This window comes from Heterocephalus glaber, unplaced genomic scaffold (assembly GCF_053883595.1).
Source record: "Heterocephalus glaber isolate CG9 unplaced genomic scaffold, H.glaber_assembly_v1.0 deba00001072, whole genome shotgun sequence".
NCBI classification, from domain to species: Eukaryota; Metazoa; Chordata; class Mammalia; order Rodentia; family Bathyergidae; genus Heterocephalus; species Heterocephalus glaber.
Window position 1 is genome coordinate 1382010 of NW_028258189.1, and position 12589 is coordinate 1394598.

Sequence of the window (12589 nt, forward strand, 5' to 3'; positions counted from 1 at the left end):
TCCTCCTCAAATCATACTTTCAAATTTTTCTTTTTGCACTCCTCTAGTCCCAACTCCTTATATGTTTAAAGGTATGACCATAAAGTTTTATTAATCTTGATACTATTAATTTGTTCTCTAAAATTACTCTTGAGCTCTTTTCTAACATTAGTGAAGATACAGTTGTCACAGTTAGTGGATGTTAGCTGTGGGTCAACACCTTCGTGTTTGGCCTCTAATTATGTATTTCTTCCCTAGGATTAAAGGTAGTACATATTGGCTCTTATAATATGTTAATCTCCAACTTGTCTTGTATATTGCTACTGCAGCTGATATGCTTGAAACTACTATGAATGACTTACTTAATTCTACTGCAGCTAACTTTATTTGCAGCTGATTTGCTTGATATTAACGTAGTAGATTTGAATGATACTGGTCACAAAGGGATTTTTACTAAAATAACACCCACTGGGACTGGGGATCTAGCTCAGTGGATTTGCCACCTGCTGCACAGGCGCAAGGACCCGACTTCAACCCCTGGTACCAAAAGATAAAAAAATTACAATTAAAAAAAATTAAAATAACACCCATAATACATTTGTGAATGTAATGATCACCATACTAGGATACATTTTCAAAGAAGTTGGTGTTAGACCAATAACACTGCATCCTCCTCATAAATTAACCAAGGTGGTAAGATCGTGGGACAAAGAAAGAAGACTATGTTAGCCAAAGTGTATTACTGAAAAGAAATTAACTAAGAAACCTCTGTACTAGCAACAAAGTCTTTAAATATAATTGTTCACAAATTTTAGTCAACAAACAAAATCAATGGGACATATCAAGTCAAGCCAATCAAATGTCTCCCAAAAGTGCCAACTCGTGCAAAGTTAATCCAGTGAGAATCAAGACAGAGAACAGAATAAGCTGTTACTAAAAAAGATAACAGAGGAGGTTAGAAAACATGTAACGGAAGCAATGTTATGGCTCTTACCTAGATGTCCCCCAAAGCCTCAACGATCATAGAAGGGACTTTTCAGAGGTGGCTGGATTTATGGTGTGTAAATGTGGATTTAAGGTTTATGGGTAGGAATTAAGGAGTTGATAACTAAATTATTCCACTGATGGGTTCTGGGTGTGGATAATGGGAAGAGCCATTCTAGCTGTGGGGAACACCACCAGATGGCTAATAGCCTGAATTGAATAAAAAGGAAAAGAAGGCTGCCTCACTGCTTGCTGCCTTTTGCCTTCCTTGCCATGGACTTTCTCCTCTCTGATGCCTCTCTCCAGTGCCACCCTGCCTTGGAGCTAGGTGAATATGGACTTAAACCTCTACAAACTGTAAGCCAAAATAAAAATTTCCTCATTTAACTTTAGGTGTCAAGTATTTTGTCTCCAAAAGAGAAAAGTAACTAAGACAGATTTTGGTAGCAGGAGTGGAGACTTTGCTGCAACATGATCTAACCATGTGCTTCAGAAGCCTTTGGTATGACTTGTGGGAAGAGTTTGAAAAGGTTTGAAGATGTTGGCCAAAGAAGAATCCCTGGAATGCTATAAATCAAATTTGATGGGAGATTCTGGATGAAGCACAGAAGACCAGAATTTTGACTGCAGTGCAGGTGGGAAAGACCAGGGTCAAAAGGTTTCAATTGGGAAGACAAACCCCACTGCCAGACCACGTATGATATGCTCTAGCAGAAAATTCTTCTGCATTTTGCTCAGGTCAAGAGACTTTGCAGAAAAATGAGATTAAATATGATGGACTAATTAATCTGGTGGAAGAAAGTTCAAGGTCGTCTAATGTTGAGACAATGGCATGGGTACAGCTGGGGGGGCTCTTTGCCAGACCTATGTTGAGAATCAAGAGTAAAAGAATAATTTTAAAAAGTTTTGAGTTTTCCCAGAAAGAAAGCCAGTAACACTGTGGCCCGCAAAGATGGAACAAAGAAGAACTTGGTTGCTGAAAAGATTAGTAATAAAAAGCCAAGAATTTTCTTTTCTTTTTCTTTTTTTTTTGGTACCAGGGATCGAACTCGGGTCCTTGCACTTGCGTAGCAGGCAGCGAAACCACTGAGCTAAATCCCCAGCCCAAAGGCCAAGAATTTTCAATGAGGACAACAGAAAAGATGGCCTGAGAGCATCACAAGAACCAGGAGAACTCCTTCCTTTGCAGACTCAGAATTGCAAAGGTTAAAGATTCTGCTGAGAAGAGGGCCCCAGAGCACCATGTTCCAGAACGGTCATGGCCTAGAGAACTTATTCCAGGGGACTTGGGTTCATAGTGCTCAGCAGTACAACACTCAACACCTATAGTCAAGAGAAAAAGAAGCTATTGCTGCAGCTGATAGAAGACCTTGTTTTACATGGATGTGGAATAAAAGAGTTGTGGAGTCAGGAAGGCTTTCCTCCAGATTTTGAAAGACTGCCTGGAAGGGCAGGCAGTGTGCCCCTGGGAGGGCAGTATGTGAAGCTGTGTGAAGCCAAAAGTGCAATGGAGACTGCAGAAAATTGGAGAAGTCAAGAAATGGATTGTCTGGGGAAAGTTGCAAGGAGTGAGTAAAACTGATCCAATGCAGAAGCCATGGGAGCTAAAACCACTAACAGTGCCATAGGAGTGCAAACACTTCAGTCCTTTGGACATCAAATTTTGGCCATAGACTGCCACACATGCTGACATGAAAATACAGGATTTAATGTTTTTCCTGCCTGATTTTGGTTCCATTCCTTCTATCCTTCTCGTTGTACCTTCTGGAATGGGAATGTTCATCTTGTGCCATTGTAGGCTGGAAGTGTTTATTTTTCTCATCATTTGTTCAAGGGCTTGAGCTGTTTACCTTGAATCTCAGAGGAGACTTTGGCCTTGGTCTTTTCAGCAATACTGAAACAGTCCTTTGGCAACTCCTAGAGGTGGACTAAGTGCCTTCGGCATAGAGGGATGGTCGGGATTCTTTTTGGAGGCCGACGGCAGAAGGTTATGGCATGTATCTAAATATGCCTCCAAAGCCTCATTCTATTTCTCCTCTGCAATGTCCATCTGCCATGGCATCCTGTCTTGGAGCTAGTCCAAAATGGACTAAACCTCTACAAAGTGTGAGCTAAAAAAAACCCCTTTTCTCCTTTAACTCTGAGTATCAGGTATTTTGTCTCCACAATGAGAAAAGTAAAGAAGACAGGTAATGGAATCATCTGATACACAACTAAACAGGGTAATGGAAGCAATAATGAATATAATCCAGGAAGAAATAAGCATAGAGATAAATGAGGTATATAGAACCCTTAATAGACCAAGAGAATTTATCCACATTAGAGAATGCTCAAGGTATCAGGCGTCCATAACAGAGACAAAATTTTAAAAGCTGTTTGAGAAAAACAACAAATCAAATATAAAAGTAAAAAAATTACAATTATTGCAGACTTCTCAACACAGATCACATCATATTAAAATCTTACACACAGCAGCCATTCCACTGCTCCCAGGGCAGAGGAGGTGAGCCAATCAGAGTGCGCAGGAGAAGGCTCCCCAGCTGCTATTCCACTGCTCCCGGGGCAGAGGAGGTGAGCCACATGGGCACCAGTAGCACACTCCCCACGGTGAAAATGAGAAGACACATAAAAAAGCCTCAAGAACAGACTTCAAGATCACCTACAGCAACCCCAAAGGGAAATGAGATGCAACACTCTGATACTCAACCACCTGGACTCACTCAACTAGCAACAAAAGAGGATCTGGAAAAAATGAAATCAGAAATAATTTCTCAGATAACAGAAGAGATTGTGCCCATAGTGCAAGACATGATTAATAAATCTAGAGGGGACACAGATAAAAAAATAGAGGAGCTGAGGAACATAATGGAATATGAACACAGGAAACAAATGAAATCCATAAAGCAGATACAAACATATCCAGGAGATTAAAAACTCCATTGAAAGTTTACTCAGCAGAATGAACCAATGTGAGGACAGAATTCAGATAAAGAAGATAAGATTGCAATTAGTGACCAGGAAGAGAAAAATTGCTTTAAAATTGTAAGGAACCACGAGAAATTAATCCAGAAGTTGCTAGACAATGCAAATAATAACATAAGGCTGATTAGAGTCAATGAAGAAACAGGAGAGAGTGCAGATAATATAAAAAAACTGTTCACAGAAGTGATGGCATAAAACTTTCCAAGCAGGTGAAGAGAACTTAACATACAGATAAGTGAGGCATATAGGACTCTAACTAGCCTTGATCAAAAAAAATCTACAGATAGGCATATAATAGGATTCCAGAAACCCAACAGAAGAACAAAATTCTACAAACAATGAGAGAAACGAAACAAATCACATACAAAGGAAAATCCATCAGAATCACAGCAGACTTCTCAATGCAAACCCTCAAGGCAAGAAGAGCTTGGAGTGATGTATTTCAAGCCCTAAAGGAAAACAGCCTCCAACCCAGATTGATGTACCCTGCAAAACTATCTTTCAAAACTGATGTAGAAATAAGATACTTGCATGATAAACAGCACCTTAGGAACTCCATGAGTACCAAGCCAGTACTCCAAAAAATTTTAGACAATATCCTAAAAAAAGACAAAGAGGATCACAACCCCAGGAAGCCCAGCAGAATGAATCCATTGGGGATGACAAATTAAACGCAAAGGGCGAGAATCCAACAAAAAGTAATGACAAGGCTTTTAGAACTTTTGACTTCATCTCCCTAATCAGTGTATAATTCAATCTTGTTATTGTACTGATTAGTATTTTTCTGATTCTAGTGTTACACACCTTTCCTTGTGCTGTACTGACTATTTACCATCTTCTTGTGTCTACTTTTTAATTGGGTTGTCTATTAATGAGCTCTAAGAGTTCTTTATATATTCTGGTCATAAGTTATATCCATTGTAAATATGGTCTAAGGGCTACTTTTTATTTTAACGATGTCATTTAAAGTTCTAAATTTTGATGGAATCTCATTTATCAAGTTTTTTCTTTTATATGTTTTTTGTATCCTAAGAAATTCTTGTCTACCCTAAATTCATGAACATTTTCCCTTATAATTTGTTCTTAAAAGCTTTATGGTTTTAGTCTTTCATATTTAGGTTCATAGATCCTTTCAAGTTATTTTCATGTATGGAAAAAAAGGGTTAAGGTTAATTTTTTATATACAGATACTAGGTGTTCTAGTACCGTTTGCTGAAAACACTATTTTTTCCTTGGCTCTTGAATTGAGTTTATATTCTATAAAATGTTAATGCTAAATAATCTTTCAAAACTCAGTGGACCATATATGCGTGGTTCTATTTCTAGATACTTTGTTTTATTCCAACAATCTGTATGTCTTTCCTTACACCAATACTGCCTTGATTACTGCAGCTTTAGAGGGAGTCTAAAATTAGGTACTAAAAATCTTCCAACAGTGTTTTTTTTTCCTTTTCCTTTTTACTTTTCTAGCTCCTTTGTACTCCTACATAACTTTCAAATTTCAATATCCAATTTTTCATTTATAAGAAGTATACATAGACCTGAATTTTATATATACCTTGTTTTCTAATCCTGCTAAATTTCAAGTTCTAGGGGCTCCTAAAGATTTCTTAGTATTTTCTGTGTAGATGATCATTTCATCTACATATAAAGATTTTGCTTCTATATTGCCAATCCTATCCTAAATGTGTCATTTTATTGCCAGACTATTTTGGTTTGGACCTATGTTTCAATGTTTAATGGACAGATGAAAAGGAGGCATATCTGCCCTTTTTCTCCACCTGAGGGAGAAAGCACAGTATCTTTTCCATTCATATAAGGTGTTTTTGCTGGAAGTATGGAGTACCTGTCTTTGATCTGTTGAGAAGGTTCTGTTCTACTTCTAGTCTCCTGATAGCTTTGACCATGAACAGCTGTAGAATTTACTCCGATACTTTTTCTCCAACTAGTGACAGGATCATATGGCTTTTTCCTTTCCTCTGTTAAAGTGATGACTTTTGGGGGTGGATCTTCCAATGCTGAACCAACACTGCCATCCCTATAAGAAAACCACTTTCTACATCCTGCCAGATCTGACTTCTAAGAGTTTTTTTTGTTAAACAAATTTCTATCTATGTTCAGACTTTTTTCTTCTATTATCTTTATCCAGTTTTAGGATTAGCAGAATGTTGATTTCCTAAAATGAGGGGAGAAGTGTTCCTGCTTTTTTCTGCTTTAAATGTTTGATATAATTTATCAGTTAAAATGTTTATGAGCCTGCTGTTGTCATATAGGTAGGTTTTCAAGCTAGGAATATACTTTCTTTAAAAGGTGCAATTCAAATTTTATATTTCCTCCAAGGTTAGCTTCATTAACTTGTCTTCCAAGGTATTTCTTAGAAGTTGTCAAATTTATTTCAAAAAAGTTTTTTTTTTGTAATATGCTTTCTATATCCTTTTAAATTCTGTAAAATATGTGGTAATGTCTCCTAGATCTTGATATTGTGTATTTAAAAATGTATAATTGATATTGTGTAACAAGAAGAAAAGGTCTAAAGGAGCAGGGGAAATGGGAGGGGTAGGGGAAAGGAAAGAAGGGAAGAGAAAAAATATGAGAAAAGGAAAAAAATGGAAACAAAATCTTTGCAAATAGGGAAGGGTGGAGGGGGTGAAGGGAGAGCAGAGGAAGGGGAAAAAAATAAGCACCAAGATACTCATGTAATGGTACAAGATCCCAATGATGAATGTAACTGTATTTCATACCTAAAATGTACCAATAAACTTAATGGGGGGAAAAAATCTTACGCGCAGCAAAGGAAATCAGCAACAGAGTGATGAAGCAACCCACAGAAAGTGTGAAAAAAAAATTGCTAGTTATTCATCAGAAAAAGGACAAATATCTAGAATATATAAAGAACTCCAAAAATTAAGACTAAATTTAATGATCTAATAAAAAACAGACATCTGAAATTAATATACGCATCTCAGAAATGGCAAAAAAATACATGAAAAAGTGTTCAACATCTCTGGCCATTCAAGAAAGTCAAATTAAAATAACTCAGATTCCATTTCACTCCAGAAGGAATAGCTATATTCAAGAAATAAAATAACATCAAATGTTGAAGAGGTAAGGAAACAAGAAACCCTTCTTTATTGTTGTTGGGAAAATAAACTGGTATGACCATTAAGAAAATCAGTATGAAGTTTCCCCAAAACTAAAAACAGAAATTCTATTTGGCCCAGCTATTCTCTTACTAGGTATCTTCTTGAAAGAGTTAAAGATATTCTATTACAGTGACACATGTATACCATGTTTACAGCGGCACACTTTTTAACAGCTAAATCTTGGAAGCAAATTAATTGAGTATCAACAGATGAATGGGTAAAGAAAATGTGTCTCTAGGGCAAGGGATTTATGTCAGTGGTTCTGCTCCCTGCCTCACAAGCACAAGGTCCAAGTTCGATCCCTGGTACCAAAAAAAGAAAAAAGAAAAGAAAATGTGTATCTATACACAATGGAGTACTATTCTGTCATAAATAAGGATAAACTTGAGTCATTTGTAGGAAAACAGATATATCTTGAGAGTATACTGCTAAGTAGATCAGAAACACAAGCTTAAGTATCACACAACTTCTCTTGTATGAGAACCCCATTATTTTATGAATGAAGTGCAAAATAAAAGACAAAAATAGAAAATAGCAAGATGAATCTTTGGTATATGGAAAGGGAACTAAGAAGTAAAGGGAGGAGATAGTGAGGGTGAAAAATGAGATTTTTTTTTTTTTAAAGGGGCAGGTGGGGTTGTGAAGTCCTTCTGTACATGAACCAAGTCCCCATGAGCAGTGTGATCGGCAAGTACTATGAACACACATATATATAAAGGAATGAAGCAGTCCAAACAATGTAGTATGAGGAAGGGGGCAAAGTGAAGGAGAAAGGGAAAGGGAAGAGGAACGGGAAGGGAAAGGGAAAAAGGGAAGTTTTTATAAAAAGGAATTTAGATAACTAATGTGCATGTACAAACTCTCCACTCTACACTATAAAATGCAGCAATAAAAAAATAAAAAGTCCAAAAAATAAGGTGATAATTTTATTTCTCTAATTACAATGTGTTTTATTTTCTATAAATCTGCTTAAATTTTTAAAATTTAATAATGTGTAAGTACTTACAAAACATGTAACAGTACCTAACAAACAGGTAGCTATAAAAGTAGTATGTTTTATTAACATGGGAAGGGACAGAGAGAAGGAAAACAAACTTACTCTCAGTGATTCCTGAAAGGAGGAGGCCTGGTACTGAGCATATTTAGCAATTGTGGTAAGAGATGTATTACTTTCATAACGCCAGATTTTCTTTGTTCCAGTGGGATCCCAGTTTTCATCTGCTGGTTGTAACAACTGTGTCCTTACTTCTACCACATGTTCATTGTTAGCTGCTACCAAAGTTTTGGTAGAGAAAAGTCCAAGATCTTCATAAATAAATAAGTTTTATTAATAAATAAAATTGTATTCAATAATTTCAATGTATTTTATAAACATATTTATGGCATTCCAGTGACTCTTTAATCAGATAGTTCTGAGTCATTTACTATCAAATTTGCATTGCAGTCCCAGATTTAATAATCATGATGTGTGTGTGTGTGGTTTATAAGCAGTATCAAGTATTCTGCATATTTTATATTTGAAACTTTATGATATAATCTAAATTCCTCATGTTCCACAACAAATTTTAAATAAAAGTAAAATTCCACCATAGAAGTTGCCAATAACCAGGATTTTTGCAACATATGCTTAAAGATATGAATGCCTATTTAAAAATATGCAAAATTTTAAAAGCATTAATAAGAGACATAGTAAAAGAGGGGTTAAAGGAAAAAGGTAGCTATAAAGACAGGCAAGAGAAATAGATACAGTGACACAAATAACATTAAAATACAATTTCAAAAGGCTGAGACTAAATTGAGTTCTGAGAATTGAGTTCTAGTGTTCTAAGTTTAAAAAATCATAAAAGAATGAAAAGTTAGATAACAGGAAGCAGGGAGACAGGCCCTTCTTAAATGGGAAGGGGCTCCAGAGATGGGGTAGAGAAATTGTTTGCGAAGCCAATGAAAGAAGGAATTAAGATATGCTATGTACATGTACCAACTCCACACAAGGAATGTAAAAATTATGTACTCCAAATGTGTAATAGTGAAAATTTTTTCAAGATTAAAAAAAAGTTCAGCTTTTTTTTTTTAAGCTTACCTAATTTAAGAGCTCCAGCGAGGCCACGTATTACTGTAACAGGGTTTTTTGGATTTATACAAAATTGATGTAATGGTGGAAAGAAAGCATCACGTTTACTTTCCAACTGTAAAGTTAAAATTTTTTTTAGGACTCAAGAAAATGAATAAACATTATAAAGCAAATCTGAATCATATCTTCATCAATTACACAGTTTAAAAGTTACGATGAGTCTTATTAGAACTGTATAGCTACCTATTACAGAATTTAATCATTAGTACATTCAAAAACCTGTGCAGATAATAAATTTAAAAATCATATGGAAATGAGGTTGATGGAAAATAAAACACAAGTTTCCAAAACAAAAAAATCATAAAAATCACATCAATTTCTCTTTTAAAAATTAACTGTACATTTGATACTTTTAAAAATATTACTTATATCACACAAATGTTCATATAAAATACTAATATTTCAGTTATTCAAGTATTTCCTAAGAGTATTAATCAAGAGTAATTTCATTACTTCTTGAGTAAAAGAGATGGGAGGTCTGTAACTTAGAAGTTTTAAATCAGTGTTTTCAAAATGAATACAAAAATTTAAAAAGGATTAATAAGGACAAATTTCATTTCTTTTTTTTTTTTTTTTTTGGTACCAGAGATCCAACTCGAGTCCTTGAGCTTGCAAGGCAAGTGACGGAACCACTGAGCTAAATCCCCGGCCCAAATCTCATTTCTTATATTTATTCCTTCACAGTTTTGCTTAAGAGGTTTATTTTCAAGTCAGTATCAACCTTCTTTTGTTGTTTTGGTTTTTTTTCATTTCTTAAGATACAGTCTTGTTCTATAGTTCAAGTTGGCTTTAAACTCTTCTCCCAAGAGCTGGAAATACAGGTATGCACTATCACGCTCAATTCCAACCCTCCATATAAAAGTGAAGTATCAACAAATTTTAACTGGATAAGAGATTAATATAAAATCTGGAAAACATTTTAAAAAGCCTAATTTCCAAAATCTTCTCATACATACAAGTTCGTTCTTAGTATTAGATCTTATGCTTCTTGGATTTTGTTCATTTATGCCTTAGGAGGAGAATAGAAAGGACAGCACAAATTCTTTGGGAGAAAAATATGAACATTATCTTGTTTAACTCATTTTTACTTTCTGTATCAAATGTCCATATTGCTGAGATGTAAAAATAGTACTTAATTTCACATTAAAATTTTTTTTTATTTTTTTGAGACATGGTCTTGCTATGTCCTTCAGGCTAACCTTGAACTCACAATATAGCCTAGGCTGGTCTCAAACTCCCAGGGATTCTCCTGCCTCAGTCCCCCAAGTGCTGGGATTATAGGCAGGTGGCACCATGCCTGGGCACACATTAAAATTTTAAAAGACCTATCTAAATTAATGTTAAACGTTTAAATAACAAGCTCTCATCACTTTCACATTCTCAGCTATCTTTCTGAAAGCAGAAAAATTCTTTTATTATAAAAACATAAATTGACTGAAATTTTACTGTCCAACTAGAAGATCAAAGGATGTAGAATTTAGAATGTGTTTACCAAAAGCTCATATTGGAACAAGTATCTCTAGAAAATCATCAGTAAATATTTGGCAAGAGATTAAAAAACTTTTGTTCACAAGATACTTTTTCATACACCAATGGCAAACAAACTTTTCTGTCAGAAGATAGAAAATACTATTTTATAGACTACATTTTTCCCCTTCACAATCAGTTAACTCTAAGTGCAATCAGAAAAACAAAAATCTTTAAATGGCGAGGGCTGTGTTCCAATAAAATGTTACCGAAAAAAGATGATGGAGCATCATTCAGAAAGTACTACTCAGGTGTCATCTCTTGGAATATACATGTATTTATGAAATATTCAATCAGTGCAAAGAAATTTTTATTTATAGAACATCTGTATGGACATAAACATATATCTATCTTCTAAACACAAACAAGTTGTGACAAATATTTGATTTATTTCTTTTTAACTAATTGAGACTCACATAAATACTAGGTGTAGGTGGATTCAACTTCTCCTTTGGCAAAGGAGGGTATGGCGAAGCTGGAGGTCTTGGAGGTGGACATTTATCCAACAAAACGTGACTACTGGACAAGCCATTTTGACCTAGATTCCTTTTTAAACATAGAAAAAGACACAGAAAAAAAAATCAGCTATGTATTTATTTTGAAAACAGAAAAAAAAACCCTAAACTAACAGTTAGGGATTGCGTGTTAGGAATTTACCAAAACATAATCACTCTTAAGATATTGAGATTAATTCAATAAAAAAGAGAATGGCTGATAATTTCAGGAAATACTTTTGATTTTTTTCTATCATTGAACTAAAGGAAATATACTCTAGAGTTGACATGAATTATTGGTAAAATTCCTCTTACTCTTTACAAGTACATAAGTTATTTTCCTACCTCAAGAAAAAATATCATTTCTATTTTTCTAACATATTTTACCCTTAAATTTTCTTAATTAAATGTTAGAATAGCTGACCAAAAAGTTTATAAATAATAACTATAAAAGTCTACACATTGTAAAATTCCAAAATATCTTTGTTAAAGCATGTAAATGCAGAAAGTTCAATAGTTTCATAATATTAAAACTGCTTTTGGGCCAGAGATTTAGTTCAGTGGTTTCGCCACCTGCCGCACAAGCGCAAGGACCCAAGTTCAATCCCCAGTACCAAAAAACAAAACAAAAACTGCTTTTATATATATAATTACCTACCTAATATTTAGGAGGATTCCAAAACTGACAACTTATATATTTTTAAAAGTAATGTATTCTCAGTATTCATTCTCCTATTGCAAATAATATCATTTAAGGTTGTGTGGAAAAATTTTTATCTTTAGTGAAAAGTGTATTTGCTAAATTATAAATTCCTAAAATGAGTAAAAATTACTTACTTGAAGATCTATTAAACTAACATCATTACAAATTTCTATGGAAATAACAATGTAGGAATGTTTATATGTTTAGAAAAATCTCTTCAAGTATGAAAATGTTAGAAATAAAAGGATTCTCCTACCTGTTAGAATCTAAGTAGGAAGCTAGAAATTTAATTAGAGCTAGTAATATAAAGAAACTAATATATACTTTTTCACAAAGTAGAAATATGTAAGTTTTTTTCCCTCTAAAAATATATTCTATCCAACCTTAACACAAAAAAATTGCCAAGTATACAACAGGGGCTGTCTTCTGAATGCCCCAAAACTGTTCAAGAGAAATAATGAAACTTTACTACAAAAATCCAAAATTGGAACAAAATGAAGCTAAAAAAAGAGTGTAAGAACGATTGTTTACCCCATGTAGTATTTTACTTAGTACAGAAATCCAGCCATATGTAAAATTTATTTTTAAATATCTTAAATATAGCTTACTTATATCTGCTTTCACATTTACCCATACTGTTTAATAT

At 34.4% G+C, this 12589-nt stretch overlaps 1 protein-coding gene across 11 annotated transcripts in view; it reads right to left on the reverse strand.

Annotated features, from left to right (window-relative positions):
* The window catches only part of LOC147828441 (histone demethylase UTY-like), a 258477-nt gene that overhangs the window by 96833 nt on the left and 149055 nt on the right, over positions 1-12589 (reverse strand). For 10 of the 11 annotated variants that reach the window (XR_015450784.1, XM_087209917.1, XM_087209916.1 and 7 more), the window contains 3 exons: positions 11163-11292; positions 9169-9274; positions 8188-8393 (listed from right to left, as the gene is read on the reverse strand). Coding sequence is in view for 10 of the 11 variants with exons in the window: in XM_087209917.1 (XP_087066043.1) it covers positions 8188-8393; positions 9169-9274; positions 11163-11292 (442 nt within the window). In the remaining variant the exon portion in view is untranslated. The remainder of the gene's footprint in view (positions 1-8187; positions 8394-9168; positions 9275-11162; positions 11293-12589) is intronic. The other variant, XM_087209914.1, reaches the window with a different exon arrangement.